At 47.7% G+C, this 22566-nt stretch overlaps 1 protein-coding gene across 1 annotated transcript in view; it reads right to left on the bottom strand.

Moving 5' to 3' along the window:
• Nucleotides 1-1096: 1096 nt before the first annotated feature.
• The window catches only part of LOC107108844 (bestrophin-1-like), a 43253-nt gene continuing 21783 nt past the window's right edge, over nt 1097-22566 (bottom strand). Inside the window, exons 5-9 of the mRNA XM_015409366.1 lie at nt 17939-18016; nt 13003-13155; nt 11994-12074; nt 10897-11048; nt 1097-2291 (exon numbers count right to left, since the gene is read on the bottom strand). Of these exons, the coding sequence (XP_015264852.1) occupies nt 1097-2291; nt 10897-11048; nt 11994-12074; nt 13003-13155; nt 17939-18016 (1659 nt within the window). The remainder of the gene's footprint in view (nt 2292-10896; nt 11049-11993; nt 12075-13002; nt 13156-17938; nt 18017-22566) is intronic.

Genomic DNA, 22566 nt, shown 5'->3' with positions numbered 1-22566 from the left:
AGCCCCCCACGCCAGCTGGCTTGGCTTGGAGAAGGGATTTAAAGAGACACAAATCTCTTCTCTAAGCGGGGGGGAGGCTTTGAGAATGCATTTAAAGTTAAAATTGCTGTCTTTCTCTGCTTCCCCCCCCCCACCTCAAGCCTGCCCAGGGAGGAGAACGCTGACTGGGGAAGGGAAGACCGATTGGGGAGACATGCCCTCCCCTTCGCTTCCCCAGCTGCCCTGCCGGGAGCCGGACAATATGTGCGAAAGAGCCACATGCGGTTCCTGAGCCGCAATTTGGGCACCCCTTGCAGTAAGTCTTTCAGCTCGGAGGTTAGACTGCCTTGGGGGCCAATAGCAAAGTGTCTGGGGTCCCCATATTTTGGCAGCAAATCGGAATCACTGCAGCAGGAGTCATTCTCTGCTGTGCAGAGAATGTTGAACCAACCCAACCTGCTGGTTTTTCAAGGCACATTTCATCCAGTCCTGGGGGCACGTAGCTTTGGGAACTGCTGTCATAGAGTCTCTGTATTGTAGATCCTGAAGACTGATGTGCCTTCAAAATGGATAAAACTTTCATGGGCATTTACTGTAGTTTGGGCCCTTGTAAATTAACTGATTCAGGCAACAAGTCTTCCAGCATGTGGTGGTCTTCTGTAATCATTGCACCAAAGTTACCTGTGTGAAGAAACCCACCCTCCAGCCTGGTGGGTTGGCCCGGTGGAGGTGCTCCCTAAGTAAACATTACGAGTGGGAAAGGAATCACTGACAGAAACGTTAGTCACGCAAAACTGACAGTCTACAGCTGAAACTGGTTCCGGTGTTAGTGACATGATTCCATTCTTTGGTGTTTACGAACACTTCAAAAAGTCCTGGAACTTAGTTTCACAAGTCTTGCTGGAACTGTAGCTGTTTTCCTAGTGGTGTTTGTAACATATTGGTCTGATGGAAGTACACGTCAGCTGCTCAACCTAAAATGCCGGCATTCTCAGTTGTTCTCCAGCTCCTAGTACATGGCTCTGGTGCTTCTTTGGCACAAAGCACTAAAAGACTGAGCACCGATGAAGCTTGGCTAAAGGACAGTGACACCATCCTGGAGAAACTGAGAGCCCATTTAATTTAGCTGTCCCTGTCCATCTTCCCTTCCATCCGCGGTGTTTTCGCTGGTTTCCACGATCACCTCCATTAATCCTACAAGGTCTCCCTCTGCTAGAGAGATGCCAGAGTCATTGGGTGAAGAGCTGGCTGCCGTTCTCTGATCTTTAGTGTGGGGAGCATTGGTGCTTCCACCCCCCATGTCTTTTGCGTGCCCAGAAACCATCGCAGGTTCCTGCTCAGGGACTCCAGGAGCATCGTCTGAGCTAGGCTGCACGGCAGCTTTTGTTTTGTTCAGATGGGATCTCTCAAGCACTGGGGATGTCAGAGGCGTGAATGAAAAGAAGGTAGGGCCATTGCTGCTAGGGGTCCTGATGCCATGGGTATGAAGGGAGGTCGGGCGATCTGGGCTTGGAGTTGCTGTGTTATCTGGAGTCAGCCATGGATGACGGTAGCCTTTCAGAGTGTTCTTGCTGTTCACCTGCCGCTCAGGGTCTGGGGACTCAGGAAAGAAATGAAAAATGGGGCTACCCGAGTCCCCCGAGGACAGGGCCCCCGGGCTTCCAAGAGGAACAACATCCTTGAGTTTACGGCTTGTGGGTTTTTGCTCCTCTTCTGCTGTCACTACCAGGGAGTCTGGCACTGGGCTTTTTTCTGCTGGCCAAGCAGAAGTTTCTTTAGGTCCTGAGCCGAGAGAGGTCTGACTTCTGTCCTTATCACTAGCCTTGCAAGGAGACTGGCTGGCGGAGTTGTCCCTCAAAGAGCAGGCAACGATACTGGAGAGAGCAGGAGGCTTCTTGCGGCCTAGACGTCTGGACGGGAAGATCATTGGAATGGCGCTGATGGGTGTTTGTGGAGCGCTATAAAAACCAGGCCTCTCGTAGAAAGGAGTGGACATGAAGGCATCAAATTCCCTCAGTTTGCTGTCTTCATTGTCCCATGGATCCTGGGAACTCAAACCTGTGTGAAACCTTTGTGGATTGAAACTAGTTGGGCTGCCAGACTTCCCATCTGGGTATGCGTAATAAGGAGAAGGCGGCGTATTTTCATTCCTCCGACGCATCAGATTCATTCTCGATGATGCTCTGGTGAAACTGGGGGACTGGACACTCAGGAAGCGGCTTATGTGTCCCAACAATGGCGTCGAGTGGTTTGCTTCCTCATTCTCCTTAATCTTTTCCAGGGGCTGGAATTCCATCTCTTCTTTCTGCATGCTGGAAAAGAGAGAGAGGCAGTTGCATACAGTGAGTGAAGAGAAAAATCATCGCATGGGTCTAAGCTCACAGGTACACACGCAAAAGGCATTTGATTCATTTTCTATCCCACTCTTTCTTTAAGAAGCTTAGATCAGCATGCCTCTTTTCATCCTTAAAACAAAGCTTAGAGGTAGATTAGACTGAAAAATCACCCAGGTAGCTTCACTGGAATGTAAGTGCAGTGTAGCTGCATAAAACCAGTAGTCCATCTAGTCTAGTATCTTGTTACACGCAGGTTAGGTTAGGGTTAGATGTTAGTTTTTTTGTGACCCCCATTAGCTTAACTCTCTATTTGTTTTTATGCTACAACACTTTAGTCATAGCTTTAATCAAAGTATGAGACACAATGAAGAGGTTTGGAATAGCTTTTGTGGTAGCAATCATTAGAGAATACGGTCATTAAACTACAAAACCCTAATACTTGAAAAATGACTTTGACTTCTACATTTTTAGGTTGGCCCCTAGAGCCAAACAAAAACAAAAGCCATCTACTCTATAGTATTCTTTTTAAGATAGATGGGCTAGAACTATGTTTGTTTATTTTTGAGATTTTTATTCTCCCCTCCCCAAAGCAGGTTCTGGGCGGATCACAAGAAACCAAGTCCAAGACTCATTACAATAAAATCATATTAAAATTACTAAAACAATAAACAATACAATTTACACAGGTAGAGTCTTTCATATACATCTGTTAGGGCCACAAGGTGGAATCAAATGGGTCCTTTCAGCAAATTGGGAACTAGAGCAGGGAGGCCAGTGTTCCAAAAGATCTCTACAAAGGCATTGCAGGACTTGTTATTCTCCGGTGGTCCTGGGAGTGGGGCAGTCCTTACTCTCGAGGAATAGCCTCCTCCTCTGGAACAGGGTCGGTTTCCTCAGAATGATCCAGCAAGGGGAGGGGCCTGTCCCCTGGGAACATCCCAGTCTCACCGGCCCTGCTGCCTGAGCAGGACGTGTTTCACAGGCACTCTGTAGAGCGCAGCGATCCAGGAATGAGAAGAAGAGAGGGAGAAAGGAGAGACCCTCCCTCTTCATTATTTCGAGCTGCGTTGGCGGCAGACCACAAAGGCAGCCAACTGCGCCGGGAGATCCCCAGCAGCTGTGGCTGTGCACGCAGACTCCCACCGGGCCCAGCTTGTGGCTGGAGGTCGCCTCCCCAACAAAGGCACATCAGGGGAAGCGGCTGAGTCTGTAAGGAGACCGGGACGAAGCCACAAACCTGGCCAATCCCCCCGGTCTCGGAGGACCTGGCGTGTGGCCGAACAGTCAAGCTGGGAGCCTCTAGCCCTCAAGCCCTTATGGGGCCACAAAACCTAAACTGGAGGCGAAGGAGGGCAGGGTGGAAGACTGGGGGAACACCCCAAGCAAACCCCCGAGCTATTCAAGGGAGGAAGAAGTGGAAATTGTTTCCTGGGGCTTCCAACCCCCCCCTTTTCCCCCTTCAGAGGTAAAGTTCCCATGGAACAGACAGGGAACAGACAGGGAGTTAGAAGGCCCAGGGAAAGCCATAGGAGGGTGGGGGAAATGGCGGTGGCCATCTTAGTTTCCTGGACCCTCATGGCAGACTTACTTTCACCTTCACTCCCAGGCAAGAGAATAGAAAATGGCTGCTGGTCAGACCCGACAGTTCCCTGTGCCCAGAGCTGGATAGCCCAAGCTAGTCTGATCTGTTGAGGTCTCAGAAGCTAAGCAGAGTCAGCCCTGGGTAGAACTTGGATGGGAGACCACCAAGGGAGTCCAGTGTCCCTACGCAGAGGCAGGCAAGGGCAGCGGCCCTGGCCTGGTTTGATCAGATCTTGGAAGCGAAGCAGGGTCAGCCCTGGTTGGCTCTCCAGCTCTGTCTCTTGCTTTGAAAACCATACGGGATGCTGTAGGGTTGCCAAGTCGTAAATAATCTGCAGCGGGGGGACATAGAGTTTTCCCTCGGATGACCGCGGCCCCGCCCCTGGGCACGTCCCGTGCTTTGGGGGTGGGGTTCCCCCCGGGGCCCAATCCACCGGCAGCGGGGAACGGGCCTCTGGGGCGGGGGGAACGGGCCCTGGGGGGACTTGGCAAGCCTAGGCTGCTGCTTCCACCACCTCCACTCTTTGCCAGTGCTCTTCCACCTCCACTCTGCCAGAGAGGGGCTATGACAGATTTTTTTTTGGGGGGGGGGTGTTACACTTAGCAAGTCAGATCTATTCACAATCCCCGCAAGACTCTGTGGAGAACCAGGAAACACAGGCAGCAAGGATAGCTCAGGACAGCCTGAGCTCATCAAATAAGCACGGTCAGCCCTGGTCAGTATTTGGATGGGAGACCACCAAACAATGCCAGAGGCGTGACACAGAGGCCCGCAAGGCCAACCGTCTCTGAACATCTCCTGCTTGAAAACCCCAAGGGGTCACCAAAAGTGGGCTGCGATTCGATGGCTGCAAAACGTCCAGGAAGGACTCAGACCCCCCAGTTCCATCCTCAGATAGGGCAGAATGGGAATGGTCAGAGGAAGGAGAGGGAGGAGTACCAGCAGTACAGTCCTGGCCATTCCCTCAGGAGCTGTACATGAGATCACTTTCCAAGAATTTAGGACTTCCTCCAGGCTTAAGGAAAATGATGATCTTGACCCAGAAGTTCTGGTGCAATCTGGCCAGATGATGTACAGATGTACAGACTGGCAGTACCACAAGCAGGGATGTCAGCCCAGAGCTGGATGGCCCAGGCTCAGCCACGCTTGTCAGATCTCAGAGGTTAAGCAGGGTCGGCCCAGGTTAGTACTTGGATGGGAGACAACCAAAGAAGTCCAGGGTTGCTATGCGGAGGCAGGCAATGGCTAGCCTCAAACTGCCCGCAGCCTTTTATAGTAGGATGTAGGCAGAGTGGGAGCACCACTCCAAGCTAAAAACTAACCATCAGATGTTTCCCCCCCCCCAAGCTTTATTCCCTGATACCAGAGGCTACCAAGAGACTCCAGGTGTCAATGATGGACGAACCTGGGACTAGCTTGACCTCCAACTCAGTCCTACCTGTGGATGCAGATAGGCTGCCCAAGACCCCAGTGATAGGGGATTTGAGCAAGCCTTACGCAAAGTCTTCAAAGTTTCAGTCTGCTGCATCAGGATGTCAATAGCGGATTTGTCAGGGCGGCACATTCTTGGGCATCAGGACAAACTTAAGAAGGTTGCCTTAGTGACAGTGATTGTGGTAGATACTGGACATCCTGCAGCAGTTAGCTAGAGCCATGGCATGCAGTGTAGCAGCCAGAAGGAACAGGGTCGAATCTGCATTTGCATTTTTAAATTAGTTTCATGCTGCTGTGGCACCGTCTTTCTCTATGCTTGTTTGAATGTTGTTTGGAGAAGATTCTTTTAAAGCAGTGCGGAGGTGCAATGACAGTGGAGCCGCCACGAAAGGACGATAAACATATGCGGACGTGCAAAAGTATGCTAGCACTCTTGAGGCGTGAAAACGACACCAAATGTAGACAGCTTTTTTGAAGATGGGAGTCAAAAGGCTGGGACACCGGTGGGAAAGACAAATGCAGATTCAGCCCATGTGGCTCAGACTCTGCGGCACAAGCGAAAGTGACGGCAGTTCCCTTCAAGGGCATAAACCTTTTTGGAGAGGGACTTGACAGATATCTTATTGAAGATAAAGACATGTTCTGTGTTCAAAACAAAACCAAAAACTTGTCAGTCCTGTCATGACTCCAAAGGATATCGTGCCCAGAGTCAAAGACGAATAAGGACTCTAACGGTAAAGCAGGCAGGAGTAGGCCTCACGCTTTAGATCAGGAGCAGCAGAGAAAAGGGTGCGGTTTTGGGAAACACACCAATCACCCTGCAAATGAAGTTCCTCCACAACCCACTCAGTGTAAAGGAGACCTTTATCCACACTCTTCCGTTTACATTGAACACTCCAAGGAAATAAAATCTCCTGGAACAGGCATAGCATCAGGGTGTGATCACTCCAGGTCACCTCTACGTCAGGAAGGAGCAGTGTGTGAGGAGGAAAGAGACTTGAGCTCCAATAAAGTTATTTCATTTCCACAATGTAGGTCCAGGAACAACAACAAATCTCTTGCTACAGAAATCGCAGAAGGAGAACATAAATCATTACACTGGCCTGCGTTTTCTCCCTTAGCAACTCCCTCCTTAGAAACGGATTTTATGGAGGTAGACCGGAACCCTTCACACCAAATGCCTTCCTTTCCCACTGTCTTCATCTCAGTCATCCTCTACCCTATCCTCTGGGAAGAACGTCCCTCCTTGGGGACGAACAAGGAACAACATCTGCTAGCGCAGGGAAGTCACTGGAAGAGATCCCGGGGAATATCAACCCATGTTGAAGAATAAGGATGCCAGGAAAATCTTGGACCTGAAATGGGTAAACAACTGCATCAGAACTAGAATGTTCAGGATGAAAAGTCTGAACTCCACTCTGGCAGATATTCAGGCAAAGGATTTCCTGGTATCCATCGATCTATCCATCAGGATAGGCACTTGGGAGTGGGGGGGGGCCTGCTACGTCAGCAGGACCATTTACACATCCCACTTCAAGAGGCTCACTGCAGGTTCCTACCCTTTGCGTATGATGGGAAACACTTTCAGTACCAGTGTTGCCTTTCCGCCTGAAGTCATTCCCAAGAGGGTTCACCAAGTTTATGGTGGCCATTGTAATACATCTTAGACTTCAGGGAGTGTTGCTGTCACCATCTCTAGATGACATCTTTGTCAAGGCCCGTTCTCACCAGCAGAGCGGGGAAGCATCATAGATGGCAGTGATTATTATTTTTTTTAGGGACCATGCCTTCGTGGTCAACATGGAGAAGGGCAATCTAAATGCCTCTCAATCATGGGTACACCTGGGGGTGCAGATAGGCACTTGGGAGACACAACACAACATACAACTTCTGACCACAGACAGGCTGAAAAAAATGCAAGATAGAGGGTATGGTACTGGCCAAGTTTCTGAGCATGGTGGTGTCAAGCCATGAAGTGCTTCAATGGTCAAGGTTTCACGCCAGACCTCTACAGACATTTTCCCTTACCTTACCAGGATGTGGTGGCCAGTTAGGGCTACAAGCTGGTACAGTTGCCAAAACAACTTCAGCATCAGCTGCAGTGGTGGCTGGAACCCTTTTGTTTCCAATGAGGATCCCCGATCTGAAATCTAAAGAGGATGTTGATGACGACAGACACGAGTCTGCCAGGGTGGAGAACCCACTCTCAAGGGACAATGACACAAGGGTCAGGAAGAGACCTCACTGAGTATAAAACTTTTAGAACTCAGAGCCACCAGGCTGGAGCTCTTGGAATTCTCCGAGATACTAACAGGTCATCATGTTCTAGTCCAGACATATGATATGACGACAAAGGCATAAGGAACCAGATTTCGGACCTTACACGCATAGGCGAGCGACCTGATCAGATGGGCGGAGATCCAGCTGCAGTCATTGGAGATGGTCCATGTGGCAGGCCAGGATAGTGCACTGATAGACTGGCTGAGTAGATGGAGATGAGACCAGTCTGTATGGATGCTCTGCAAGTTGGGTTTTCAATAGGTCAGCAAAAGGTACAGGATGATGGAAATGGACTTCATTACCACAGACCAGAATCATCAATTTCCACGTTTCATATCCAGAGTTGAAAACCAGCGGGCAACAGGAACAGACGTTCTGAACTGTGACTGGCCACAGGGATGACTGTACATGCTCCAAACGACTTAATTGTTTCATGAGGTGATTCAGAAGCTGTTAGAACAGAAGGCGGACCTAGTGCCAATAGCACCCTTTTGGCCACAAAGAGCTTGGTTCCAGGATCTGAAGAGATTGCCGACCGTGGAACCATAGTGCCTACCACTGGGGAAGGACTTATGGACACTAGAATCGGCACAACATTCTCGCTCCGCCCTCCTACACCTAACAGCCTGGAGGTTCATCAGAAACAGCTAGAAGGGTTGGGTTACCCTGACAGGGTGACAGACACCATGTAAGTTTTCTAGGAAGAGTTCCACGAATAGGGTGTATAACACAACCTGGCAGGTTCTTCACTCTTGGTGTTCAGAACGTAATTGGGAACCATTAAATGTGTCAGAGGCATCTTAGCTTTCTCCAAAATGGTTTGGATAGAGGGCTAAGCATAAGTACATTAAAGTGACAGGCAGCGGACATATCGGCAGTGATGGGGGCTAGGAAGGGAAGTCCCTTAAATTGCCATCCACACGTTAAGAGATTCCTACATGGTCAAAACCACCACAAGTGCAGAGGTTTCCGACTTGGAACCCACACAGGGTCCTGAGAACATTGTGTAGAGAACCTTGAACCCATGGAGTCTCAAGGAATTAACATTCAAGACCTTGTTTTTAGCAGGCATCATGTCAACTAGGCAGGTGTTGGAACTGAGGATCCTGTCAGTTGCCAGGGAACTTCATGTTTTCCGCACTGATAGGGTGATGTTGTGCTTGGATCCAGCCTTCGTTCCCAAGGTTAATCCAGTTCTTTCACAAGTCAGAGATCACTGTCTTACCTTCCTTTGTCCCAATCATAGGCAGGACAAGGAAAGGGAATGGCATTGCCTAGATGTCCATAAGGTATTCAGTTTTTATGTTGGCAGGCCAAGCATTGGCATGTTTCAGATTCCCTATTTGTTTCCTTTAGGATATTTTCCTTAGGTCAACTGGTATTGCCTTTTACCTTGAGTAGGTGGTTTTAGGGGTGGCATCATTGTTTCATGCAAGGCGGAGGGGCTGAATCCACCCAATGGTGTTGCAGCATATTCTCTGCGGGGGGCTGCTATGTCAGCAGCTTACAGATCATTTCCCATCCTTGGAGACAGTAGGTATGGTGGCCACCTGGAAATCTGTGCACTCATTTACTAGACGCTATAGAGTACAGAAGTTGGCCTTGGCTGTGGCAGCTTTTCATTGGGGTGTGCTGCAGCACACCCTATCAAGCAGAAGCTGGATTTCCCACCCTGGGGCACACTGCTATTTTATGCCCCACTCCCAGGACCACCGGAGAATGGAAGATTTGTAGTCACTTACCGTGAAGCTTCCTTTCTCAGTGGTCCAGGAGTGGGGCAGTCCTACCAACCCAGTTTTGGGGGGCAGCTTCCAGAGGTTATTTTTGGGGGGATGTAGAAACTGTATGAACATTTATGAAGTCTCTCTGAGATGCTAAAGCAAAAAATTGTGAGTTAATCGGGTGGGAGAGCGACAGAGGGTTTCAACCTTAGTCTACACCCACGGGAGGGGCATAAAGTTACAAGGCTGGTTGCCCCGAAAAACGAGTTTCATTATGGTGGGGAGAAGTGTTTTTCTTTTCCTTAGTGCAATGTTAGGGGATGCATGGCTTGGATACGACTGGGATGTTCCCAAGGGACAGGCCACTCCCCTTCCTGGATTGATCTGAGAAAACCAACCCTGTTCCAGAAGAGGAGCCTATTCCCCAAGAGTAAGGACTGCCCCACTCTTGGACCACCAAGAAAGGAAGCTTCACGGTAAGTGAATACAAATCTTCCATTTATTTACAACCCCTTTCCTAATAATTCCCTGTATGAAGTCTGCCTTTTTTGCTGCTACCATCAACATGTTCATCGAGCTATCCACTGCAACCCCAAGACTTCTTTCCTAGTCAATCACTGCCAGTGCAGACCTCATAGCAGAGTAGAGGAGTGCATTGATTGCCCTGTTCCTCTTCAGTGTTAGCTATGTGTACTCCTAGTGTTCAAGCATACCTTTCTATCTTCATATCCTGCACCAAGAAAAGCTGGATTCTGTGACTAGTAATATGTCTTCAGACATGATTTAAGAGTCCAAGAGACACCTCATGCATTACAAAATTGTGTGTACATGCTGCTTACTTGGCAGCAAATACCTCGATTACCTTGGGCAATGATACTGACTTTATTGCCTGCAGGGTATTTGGGGATTATCTGGCTGCTGAAGAGAAGGGTGTGGCTTGGCATGGCAGACAATTTAGCCCTGAGGTTTGGATGACTAAGGTTATACAAAAAGCCACAATAACAGCTTCACAGTGAATCAAAACAGCCAAAAACGTGGATAGAAGAAGCTCAGCAAAAAAATGTCTGAACTTCGGGGAATGTAAGTTTTTACAGACTGCCAAAAGCCTTATGGGACTTTAAGTATGGACAACGTATTCACTGCCACAGGAGGTGGCGGCGGCTACAAGCATGGACGGCTTCAAGAGGGAACTGGATAAACATATGGAGCAGAAGTCCATCAGTGGCTATTAGCCACAAGGTATAGATAGGAACTCTCGGTTTGGGGCAGGTGATGCACTGTATTCTTGATGCTTGGGGGGGGGGCAACAGTGGGAGGGCTTCTAGTGTCCTGGTCCCACTGCTGGACCTCCTGATGGCACTTGGTATTTTTGGCCACTGTGTGACACAGAGTGTTGGACTGGATGGGCCTTTGGCCTGATCCAAGATTGGCTTCTATTATCTCCTTATGTATGTTCTCATGTATATTGTGGGATAATTGTTCATTTGCTAGAGCTTACTTCATCAGATGTTTTTATTATCTATTTTGTTAGACTGCCAGTATTGTCTTAGGCAACTTCACTTGCCTGATGTCAAAGGTTGAGCCGAGGAAAGATGGCCGCTTATATTCGGCAGTGGCTGCCGTGTAGGGTGGCTGTGGGTCAGGTTCATTCCAATATGGATCCTTCTGCAGAGCTGGGAAATCCTGGTGCATGTCATCCACAGCCATAAGAGAGACCTGTCGAAAGAGGACATGCATGTCAGACACAATGGGCTAAAAACTGCATTTATATTATTTCAGCACTGTAAGAGTTCTGCCCTTCTGCTGCCGTGCTGGATAAAAACAGAAATTTCCAATGACTGGGGAAGGGTTGTAATATAAAAGCTGACTTGAAACGTTTGGCTTGTTTGGCGTAATGACTGAATATGTGGGAGAGCTTAGGACAGGAGTAGCACACCGAGATACCCATGTATTGTGCGCCCCTTCCCTTTTCTCTGTTGTTTCAGGAAAGTGGAATAAAGTGGTGGTTATTGAGTCCCTGCTGGGTTGTGCTCAGCACGGTGGGTCAGAAGTTGTGTAGACCTGCCAAAGGGGGTATCTTTGAGGCACAGGAAGGAGCATCCTGAGTGGCAAGCGAATGATCAAAGTACAGGAAGAACAGCACCAGTGAAAGCTCAGTGAGAAGCAAGCGTAGGAGGCCTCAGCATTAAAAAGTTATCTTGATATGCAGGAAATAGGAAGGTCACACAGAGAAATATTTATTTATTTATTAACAAGGTATTTTCTGCTCTCTTTATTTATTTATTAACAAGATATTTTATGCTCTCATAGGGCCACCAAGGCAGCTACCAAATTAAAACGTACAAATTAAAATCTAATCTTAAAAGCCATTACTGAAGGTATAAACACACAACTCTTTATGATAATGGAGCTGAACATGAAGACATGAATTTGATTAGTAGGACTACTGATGATACCCTATGAAGTTCCTTTTCAGTGCTGCGCTCTCAGAGGCCACCATATGGTGCCTGAGCTGCTGACAGAGGATGCAAAGATTCATACCCTTTTACCCAGTATCTAAATATACGCTGCTTATTTCAACAGAAGAACTTTGGAGGGCTGCCACAGTCTCCAGTGGTTCAAAGGGGAAGGTGATACCACCTAGGAAGGTCTCCAACTCACTTGCAGATTCCTGTCAATGAGCCAGTTGGTTTCAAAGTCATCGTCATCCTCCCCAAATGGATTAATAAGCTGTTCAGCTACCTGTGAAATGATTGGAAAAGATCACAAATACAGCAGCTGTTTGTTCACAGGACTTACCTCCAGATCTTCTCTCCCAGGACAGAAGCCTGGCTGGAAAGAAAGCACCAGGCAGAGGGCAGCAGGATGGTTCAGGTGCACCCACCCATTTGGACCTTTCGATCAGGAGCCCAAAGTCTGGCTTTATGCATGAATGGGCTAATCCTATTTCCAGGGGTCATTTCATAGAAAAAGAGGTGCAGGAGCTCATTTGCATAATGTATTTGCATATGCCACACCCCCTGACGCAGGGCAGGCATGCAAGCATGCCTGGGTCCCCTGCCTGATAGGACAGGGAACCCAGGCATGTTTAGAATGCCTCTCTCTCCCTTCCCCATCTGGGGAAGGGAAAGAAAAGCATTTAAATCCCCCCCTTCCCTGAGTTTCTCCGCAATAGCTGAGAGGCTCAGGGGAAAGGGGGGGCATGTCTGCCTGCCTCTCCCCTTTCTTTCTCCAGCCAGGCTGCCGCAGCGGGCTGACTGGAGGAGGGGAGGGGAGGGAGGCAGACATGCCTAGGTTCCCTGCCTGATGTTCTCCAGGTGCCTCGCTCCTGTGGGGCACCTAGAGAACATCGGGCAGGGAACCCAGGCATTTAAATCCCCCCCTTCTCCCTGAGTCTCTCCGCTTCTGCTGGCTGGAGAAGGGGAGGGGAGGGCAGGGAGACAGTGGGAGAGGATGGCGGGGGGGGGGCACCCCGGGCTCTTTACTGCCGGAGCGGTGCTCTGCGGCGCTCCGGCAGGAAATGACCCCTGCCTATTTCAAAGATGTGTCTATACATATTGCATGAAATGGCCATAATACTTTAGTTTTGGTGACTCAAGAACCCACTTCCAATGATCTGTACTAGTGAACAGAAATCCCTGAGGATCAAGGTTCTTCCTTTTGAACAGACCTTTAGCCATCCAGCATAGAAGAAAAACTGTAGGAAGGTGAAGATAGGCACAAAGAGATCCATCTCATGGCCAGGATATGCCTTTGCTGGGTCCAGGAACTGCCGGCCAATCAGACAAGCCAAGAAAAAGCTGTATACAGCGACGGTGACCACCTGGGAGAAAGAGACATATTATTTGGGCCTTTCAAGACACTGACTGCGATCATACGTACAATTAGACCCGACATAGGTGCAAATGCCGGGTGGATTTAAAGGCGCGATCAGACAACAGCATCTGGGAAGCGCCCCGCAGCCGTCGGCAACCCGTTCTGCTCCGCCACAGAAGCAGAGTTAAAAGACACCAGGGAAAGTCTGATAGTAAACGGGTCGCAACGGGCCACGGACAGACTTTCCCGTGTCTGATTGCTCCAGCACGCTCTCATGGCATCGGGATGGTCTGGTCAGGCCATCCCAACTCTGTGCCATTGTTTTTTCCCCCCTTCGCAGTATGCGCATCATCACAAACTCCACAGGGAGCCCTTGGTGCAGAGGTGCGATTCATCGACCCCTCATTTAAGCGCATGGGGGGAAAAGGCACAACCTCTCCCCGACTCACCTGCAGTTGCGTCTGATCACACACTGACGGGCTGTGCTCACAGCTTCAAAGGAGGTGTGATCGTGCAACCGTGGGTCAAATTCCTCCAGGGGAAATAGCCTCGCTCCCCCCCCCATTTTTTTCGGACGCGTGTGGCTGCAGCCACTGTTGCTTTTTTTGGAATGAGGGGAGAACCATAAAGCGTTGCTTAAACCACAGCTTAAATTCGAAACCATTCCTGTTGCTGTAGAATCACAGTTGTCAGAATTCAAACCAAAATAATGGTGTTCTCGGATTCTTTCCCTCAACAACTACACCTGCGTTATAGCTTTGTTGCTGTGTGAAAAGTGTTTTTGCTAATGCATTTGCTGGCCAATGTTGCCTATAATGTCACTGCAAGGCACATCACGTGTCCTTCTCTTGCCACCCACACCAAGTTACACAGCGCTGTGCTAAACCCTTTCTCTGGTTCTTTTCTTTCCCCTTCCTCTGAAGGTTAGGTCAGATTCTCTGTTACTGGATGGCACACTTTATGCAGGTTAAAACAGAGTCAAACGAAACAAAAACCCTGCTGCAGCAACTTGACTCCAATTATTTCTGTTATGAGGAGATGGGGATAACTGCTTGAGATGGCCAGTACCAGTAGAACACTGAGGCCTGGTCCATGCCTGCAATGAGTGCAATGGTGGCACCAGAGTGAGAGAATGAATCGTAACCATTCATTCTGTCGTGGGCACGTTAAAATGCCCATCAAACAGGAAACCACATAGCAAGCAAAAGGTTTTCTCCCCCCTGTGCTAGTTCTGGGAAGGTGTTTTTTTTTTAATGCAAAGGAGTATTGAGAGTCAGGCTGTGTTGCCTGCAGTCTGGAATGGTGCAATCCATTCTGAACCCTCAGCATTCTGCCGCATCATTTGCCTGCATGTGTGAACCAGGCTCAAAGCAGAGGTCCCCCGGGCACACACTTTGTTTGCCCTGGCTTGGATGCTACTGGAAAGTGGTTCCCCCCCACCCCTTACCCACAACCCTGTGGTACTTCTAGGCAGGGGTCATTTCCTGCATGAGCGCACAGGAGCGGAGCTCCGGCAGTAAAGAGCCCAGGGGGCAGGCACGTGCAACAAGCACCACCCCCTGCTCCCAGCAGCCCCAGGCCACGAGGAGCATGAGGATTCTGCGCATCCCCCCCCCAATAGCTAGCAATCCAAAACAGTCCAGTGGAGCCTGAGTGGTGGGTGTTGCCTTCTGACACACTTCCGGTGATGACAGGGGGTGTGGCATATGCAAATAAGTCATGCTAATGCTAATGAGCTCCTGTACCTCTTTTTCTACAAAATGAACCCTGCTTCTAGGCACCTCCCAAGTTGTTCCAAACCTGCTTCAGCAATACTTTGGGAGAGATTGCAGCCAAGTTGGAGTTGCACCTAGCTGAAAGAGAAAGGCCAGATCTTACCCACTTGGGTGTTGTTTTCCCTTCCCTGGGGAACATTTTCCTCAGCCACCAAAGGGCTTTTATAAATTGACAACTGAATGTTGTTATGATGTTATAACAATCTGTGTACTGGGTTCTCTGAATTATGAGCTTTCATTTTTTTTTAAAAAAAGCAAGTCTGTAGTCCCTTTCATTTCAGAGATATGCCTTGTCCCTTGTTATCTTCACAATGCAAGAGGTTAGAGACTTATTTTTCTGTTTAAATGAAAGCTGGCAGTCCACAGAACCTGATAACACAGATTAATTTATCATTATAACAATATCCAACTGCTGATTTAAAAAAAAATTAAAGGCCCTCGGGTGTTGGAGCTATGGCTGCTGCCAGGGGAGTAGGGCAGAGAATATGTGGGGTAACCAGCCATGTGAAAACAGCCCCAGTGATAACTTTGTGCTGCAGCAGTAGCCACAGCAGCGTGAGAAACCACGCAAGCCTGTTCCCTTGTTAGAAAACACTAGAGAAAGCCAGGTTACTCTGCATGGAAAAGACATTTTAGCTGGCAAATGTCAAGAGTTTAAGAAGCCCATTTCTCAGTTCACTTACCCATCCCTCTCCCCACACAAGAGCTATTCTGGCTGTTTCTTCCCTTTTGATTCTTCCAGCTGTTAAGTTCTGCATTTTTCTCCCTTGAATTTCAATTTATATCATTTCAGTCCCTATAACTGTGCAGGGAAATCACACCAGTTCTGTAAAGCCCTGGGAGGGGCAAGCCGGCCCTTGGAGGGAAGGCTTCTAATGTCCTGGCCCCACTGGTGGACCTCCTGATGGCACCTGGTATTTCTGGCCACTGTGTGATACAGAGTGTTGGACTGGATGGGCCTTTGGCCTGATCCAACATTGGCGTCTCTTATGTTCTTATGTTAGGGAAGGGAAGGGAAGGCAGTTTAAACTGCCTTCTCTTGGCTTGCCCGGGTGCCCCGTGGCTGCGAGGAGCCCAGGCAAGCCAGCCCTTGGACAGGCCAGGGGAGGCATTTAAATGCCTCCCCGATCCTTCCAGGGGCCCCCCTGTCCCGCCCGCCTCCGAGTAGCCAAGGGGGGGTCGCTCTCCAGGCCTTCCCTCTGTAGCCACGCACACACAGAGGTTTTGGCTGTAGTGGGCGTGGCCAACTCTGTAGCCAGCCGGAACTCCGTTCCTGTGCGTTGCTGTAAAAAATAGCCCTGCCATTGATGTTCTGAGACTGAACCTGTACTTGGAGTCAGTAAGGGGCTGGATGAGGATGAACAAACTGAAATGTAATCCTGACAGGACAGAGGTGCTCTGGATCAGTCCAAAGGCAGGCCAGGGACTTGTGATCTCTCCTGTCTTGGATAGGGTTAAACTTCTCTTGAGAAGCCAGGTTCACAGTGTGAGTGCTGCTTGACACAGCAGTCACCTTAGAAAACCAGGTGGCTGTGGTGGTTTGGAGTGCTTTGCCCAGCTTCAGCTGGTGCGTCAGCTGTGGTTCAGTCAGATCTAGCCACAATAATCCATGCCTTACTTAAATCTAGACTGGACTATTGCAGTGCACACTACTTGGGGCTACCCTTGAGGAATATTCAGAAACTGCAGCTAGTGCAGAATGCTGTGGCTAGACTACTGGTTGGGAGCAGCTACCAGGAGCATGTGACTATAGTAATTACATTGGCTACCCATCTGCTTCTGAGCCCAGTTCAAGGTGTTGGTTTTGTCCTTCAAAGCCTTACAGGGCTTGGGACCAGGTTATCTGAAGGACCCTCTTCTCCCACACGTTCCTGCCTGGGAATCAAGACCACAGGGAGAGGCCCTCCTGACGGTCCCACCAATCACAGAAGCTCGTCTGGTGGGCACAGGAGACGGGGCCTTGGATGTGGCAGCCCCGCAATTACAAAACGACCTCCCTGTGGAGGTGTGCCTGGCCCCCCTCACTTTTGATCTTCAGAAGGCAGATCAGGACACTTTTATTTAGGACTGCATTTGACTAATTTTAGGAGCTGCGGTGGCTCAAGTGGTCAAGACGCTGAACTGCAGGCTGTGGAAGGTCAGTAGTTCAGCAGTTCGAGACCAGAGTGTGCTGCATGACGGAGTGAGCTCCCATCTCTAGTTCCAGCTCCTGCCAACTGAGCAGTTCGAAAGCAAGACATTGCAAGTAGATAAATAGGTACCGCTTCGGTGGGAAGGAAACAGCGTTCCGTGCGCCTTGGCGTCTAGTCATGCCGGCCACATGACCACGGAAACGTCTTCGGACAGCGCTGGCTCTTTGGCTTTGAAACGGAGATGAGCACCGCAACCCTAGAGTCGGACTCGACTGGCTTTCGAGCAAGGGAACCTTTACCTTTACTAATTTAATTTTTATTTCTTGGCAGTCCTAATTGAGATTTTAAACTGTTATCTTTTACGTGTTTCATAACAGTTGTTTTATTTATACTGTAACTTGCTTGAGTGCTGCAAGGTAGAAAGGCAGCTAATAAAAGTTTTAAATAAATAAGATACAATAAATGTGGGGTGTGGAGGTCTGCCGCTGGAGGGGAGAGACAGGTGAAATTCATCCCCTACTTTCTGTGCTGCTTTGCTCTGTGAAGGAAGGAAACTTTTAGATCCACCCTCACTTTGTAACAGGTTTATTGATGGGATTAAAAAGTGGATTGTGTGGGAGGGTGGTATTGGGACTGGATGGATTTTTGTGTGACGGAACGGAGGGGATCCTGTAAGCAGGGTATAAAATTGTAGCTTTAGTGTTTAAATCATACTAAAACCCATGTAAGGTAACATGCTTTGAGCCAGCATCCAGCTTCCAGCAGGAGACATCCAAACAGTGTACTCTAGATCACATATTGGACCTGTTTTTGCCCATGGTTCTGAAATAATAAACTAATTCTGGTTGCCATCATGGAGGGAAATGCTTATCAAGGTCCTCACCTGAGTGTAGACCAAAGGAATGCTGATCCAGTCGTACCCATAGAGCCGCCCACACTGACTGCGCAAAGTGTTCATTTCCTGGCAGAAAAAGGGATAATTATAGACCAAAAAAACTACAAGGTCTCCATCACTGTTTATGAGAATACCTACTTTATTTCTCTGGGTTCCTTCATCCATGATCTCAGGCCTCAACCTCACTATATCTGCCTACCTTATTGGCCTTGTATGTCTCTGTATCAAACTTGCTATGGAGTGTATTAGATATTATGGTTGCACAGCATAGAAAGAACATAGAAATCCCTTCCTGGAAATTTCAACTAAATAAAGGCACCTGCACCAGTTCCTAGTAACTGATGGTTCTAACAAGTAGTTTCCAGTAAGCGACATTCCTGTCCTATACAGTGCCCCCATCTCATCTCAAGATCCTAATCCATTTCCCAGTGAGTTAAGAAAATCACGCCCTCTGTTCGCAAAGCCCTCCCTGAAAACCCAGTTGTCTGGAGAATGGCTGTAGCTATTTTCCACAGAGTATGAAGGAACTCTGTACGTGCTCAAAGACATACTGCTCCTTGTTATTATTCAGTGGCCCAGGTCTGTAATCCTTTGCATTAAAATATACTTCAAGGCTGAGTTTCAGCTAAAATTAAGCCCTGATTCCAACCCACCTTTTAAGAGTTTCCTTCCTCTTTCCACCAGCCCACCCCTTAGCAAATTATTCAGAACTCTTGCAAAAACCAAATATGTGTGTGTGCGCCCTAATCACCAAAACCAAAAACCTGTATATGTGTGTCTACTATCACCCCACATTTTATACAATGCATTTCATTTATGGAATTATTCAGAACAAAGACCTGAAGTTTCTTTATTACAATTTTAGAAGAGTTGGTGGTTATACCCTGTTTTTCACTACCCAAAGGAGTCTTAGAGCAGCTTACAGTCTCCTTCCCTTCTTCTCCCTACAACAGGCACTTGAGGCAGATGGAGCTGAGAGAGCTCTGAGAGAACACTGTGACTGACCCAAGGTCACCCAGCTGGCTTCATGTGGAAGAGTGGGGAATCAAACCCAGTCCTCCGGTTCTCTTTATTATTCTTTATTACAACTCCTGATATAAACAGCTCGCAGCCCTTCCATTATATTTCTCCCAACTGTTTTCTTTCCGTTTCATCATCCTGAAACATCCCTTTCTGCAAATATTCTCCTGCCACATTCCAAATGGGACTACAGATTTCCCAAGGGTAACATTTCTGTCTGTATTGTCAGGATTCTTACCATCTGAGTGAAGCTGGAGTCTCTAACATGGAATAGTTGTGAGGCTGATCCCCCAATTCTTTGGACTCTGATGAGGCCAGAAGGCAGACAGTCTCCTGTTCACCCACAAGTGTCTCATGGATTCACATCATCCTACATTCCCTTTCCCCTCTTAATCCGCTCGCTGTGGGTCAAGGACAGGATTCTTGCTCGGATAGTGTTTTGTTGTCATTTACCTGTCTATCGATCACATTTTTAACCTGCCTTTCTTCCAAGGAGCTCAGAATGCTCCAATGATCTCCTCCATTCATCCTCACATCAATCCTGTCAGGTGGGTTAGAACAGGGGAAAGTATGGCTCTTTGTGTACATTCCTTCTCCAGTGAGTTGTGGAGTTTACTGGATGATGGGCCAGGAATTCCCATCCTTCCTTCTCTGTGTCCTTGTATGTTTCCACTTCAAAGGGTGGTGGTTTACAGGTTATGTGTGTGATAAAAGCAATTCAATCTCTCCATCTGTAGGGATACTAGCGGTGTGCCCGCTATCCTGCTGTCCACTCTGCAGCAGTTCACTTGACTCATGATGGTGTGGTATTGTTTTTGCTTCTCCCGGGGGGTTGTTTATCCATATGGTGGAAGACAATGAAGTCATAAGGCACTGCATTTTGCTGAGCATACACTGGTTCCTTACAGACATGTCTAATATGGGGGTGGCATCAGCGTACCATGCACGGTGATGGGTACTGTAGCCATCATTACATTCCCTGTCGTTTGATGTGCTGCTATTTTTCTCTCAGCAGAGCTGCTGAGCTGCTGGAATTGCATAGTGTTGGGAAGTGAGGGATGATGCAATGTCTCTTTGCAAGCATACCCATACCATAGGAGGTGTTAAGCTTATGATCATAAAGAGTACTCAGAGACTGAATTTATATTTCAGCTTGCAGGAGCCTTTTACTGTATTCACCGAACCACTGAAACGTCTGTTTAAGACTGGTTTCAATCAGTTCGTAATTATCACGAACAAAATTGCCTGTGTGGAAAACACACATGTCCAAATATAGTTGTGCCTCAGTGTAACGGTGCTAGACTGAAAGTCTCAGCAGTTGCTGAAAACAACTTACCAAAGAAATTCCAAGAAAGCAACTTTCATAAACGGGCAACCAGTCATAATAATTAGAAGGAAATCACTTCTGTCCACTGGTACTGCCTCTGAACAATGAGGTTGGTAGAGCTACTGCATAGAAGGAGGCAATCCCCAATTGTAGAGAGAGCACGCACCCACTAGAGGCATTTAAAGGGGACGATGACACTACAACAAGCAAGATAGTTCTAATGCTTGATTGAGACCAAAAGATGGCAAGTTCTTAGGCAATGGATCCAAAATGCCTCTCATTGATATAGCGCTTTTTGTACATTGATTCTATTGTATCTGTTAACAGTTAAAGTCTCTAAGACCTGAAATCTAAAGCCATTAAAAGTATGATTTTTGTCAATAAAATGTTGAACTAAAGGAGAATCTAAATGGCATTGTTTGATACGTGATCTGTGTTCAATAATGTGTGTGTGCACAGAATGTCTGGACATCCCCACGTAATAGGAATCACAAGTACATTTTAACAAATAAATGACCTGTTTTGAAGAACAACTAGAGAAGAACTTTAAATCATATTGAAAATTAATTTCAAGTAAATGGATACTTTTTGTTTGCCAGGCCAATTAACATATGGAACATCTACCACATGGGTAGTGACCAGCAGGAGTCCCGGTAATTCTCTTAGATGTGCTCGAATTGTATTTTTGAGCCATTATCTAAATATATTGATTCTTTTCTACAGCCATTTGTAATAAATATGCCTACTTACCTGAAAGATGTCATGCCTGCCCCTGCTGATGCCATGCCTGCCCTTGCTGATGCCCCTGAGGAGGCACCTGCCAGCCAGGAGCCTGTGGACTTACAGGCTCCTGAGGACAGTACTGCAGCAGAAAGGCAAAGACTGGATCCTGTAGCTGAAAGCTATCTAAGTGGTGAGGAGGATAGAGCCTCCCAGGGAACACCTGCAAGGGATCAGTCTCTGCTGCAGCCCAGTAGTTCATCAGACTCGCCCCCACCTGTAACCAGGCTCCGGAATGTAAGGAGACAGCAGCTGAGAGAGCGAAGGCAGAATGCACGCATGCGTGCCAGAAGATCTCTCAGCCCTGACTATTGACAGGATCCTGACCTTGCTCCCGGCTAGCTAATGAGTTGATTAGCTAGCACTGTATATCTGCAAGTCTGTTGCCAGCAGTCATTTGTGCTGGCAAATGTTGTTTGTCAGGACCTGAATCCTTGCATCTCTGCTCCAGACCTTGTGGAATTCTTATCGGCTTGATCCTCGGCTTTTTACCCTCGGCTTCGTTGACCTTCATTCATCTCTGACTCCTCTGGTATCGTGGTTTATGGACTTGAAACCTTGGTATGTCTGACCCTGCTTCTGGACTGTGATTTAAACCTGTTTGAACCTTGCTACCTGATTTGCTCGGCTTGACCTCGGACTGTTCCTGGACTTTGGCTTACTTACATCACGCCCCCTGGTCCTGGCATGACAAAAGACACAAAAGATTTTATTACTAAAATTGAGGGCTTAGTAGTATCCAACAATACGATATTAGCCACATTGGATGCAACATCGCTTTACACCAACATCTGTCAGGAAGAGGCACGACAATGCTTGGCTGATGTTTTGGAACTTAGGGACTCATCTCCTCCTACGCATTTCCTTTTAGATCTGATTGATATTATTTTTGATAAAAGTTTTTTCAGATTTCAGAATGATTTTTATTTCCAAATTTGAGGGGTGGCAGTGGGTAGTGCCTTCGCATCCAGTGTGGCCAATTTATTTATGGCCTCTTTTGAAAAAAAGTGGATTCTTAATGCTTAGCACAATCCTTTTTTTGGGGGGGGGCTAATATTGCCCTTTTCAAGAGATACAATGATTACTTGTTTGCTTTTTTTTGACATATCAAAATTTGAAGATTTTGTTGTCTGGCTAAATGAGAGACATCCATCTATAAAATTCACGTCCCAATATAGCCATACAACCATTAAGTTTTTGGATATATCAGTATTTGTGTCAGATTCAGGGAAATTGACTGTTAAACCTTTTACTAAAGCTTCAGATAAAATTTTTTATCTTCACTTCGAATCCCATCATGCCAGACATTTAAGGACTAATCTCCCTTATGGACAGTATTTACGTATTAAAAGGAATTCCACCCTGATAGAGCACTATGAGGAAGAGTCCAACAAGCTCTCTAAACAGTTTCTAGCTAGAGGTTATCCAGCCCATTTAATAGCTAATGCCTCTTTAAGAGTGTGAAATGTGGAGGGGGTAGATCTCTTTA

The sequence above is a fragment of the Gekko japonicus genome, unplaced genomic scaffold (assembly GCF_001447785.1).
Source record: "Gekko japonicus isolate JY-2015 unplaced genomic scaffold, Gekko_japonicus_V1.1 scaffold730, whole genome shotgun sequence".
NCBI lineage: Eukaryota > Metazoa > Chordata > Lepidosauria > Squamata > Gekkonidae > Gekko > Gekko japonicus.
This window is presented reverse-complemented; position numbering and strand designations above follow the sequence as displayed.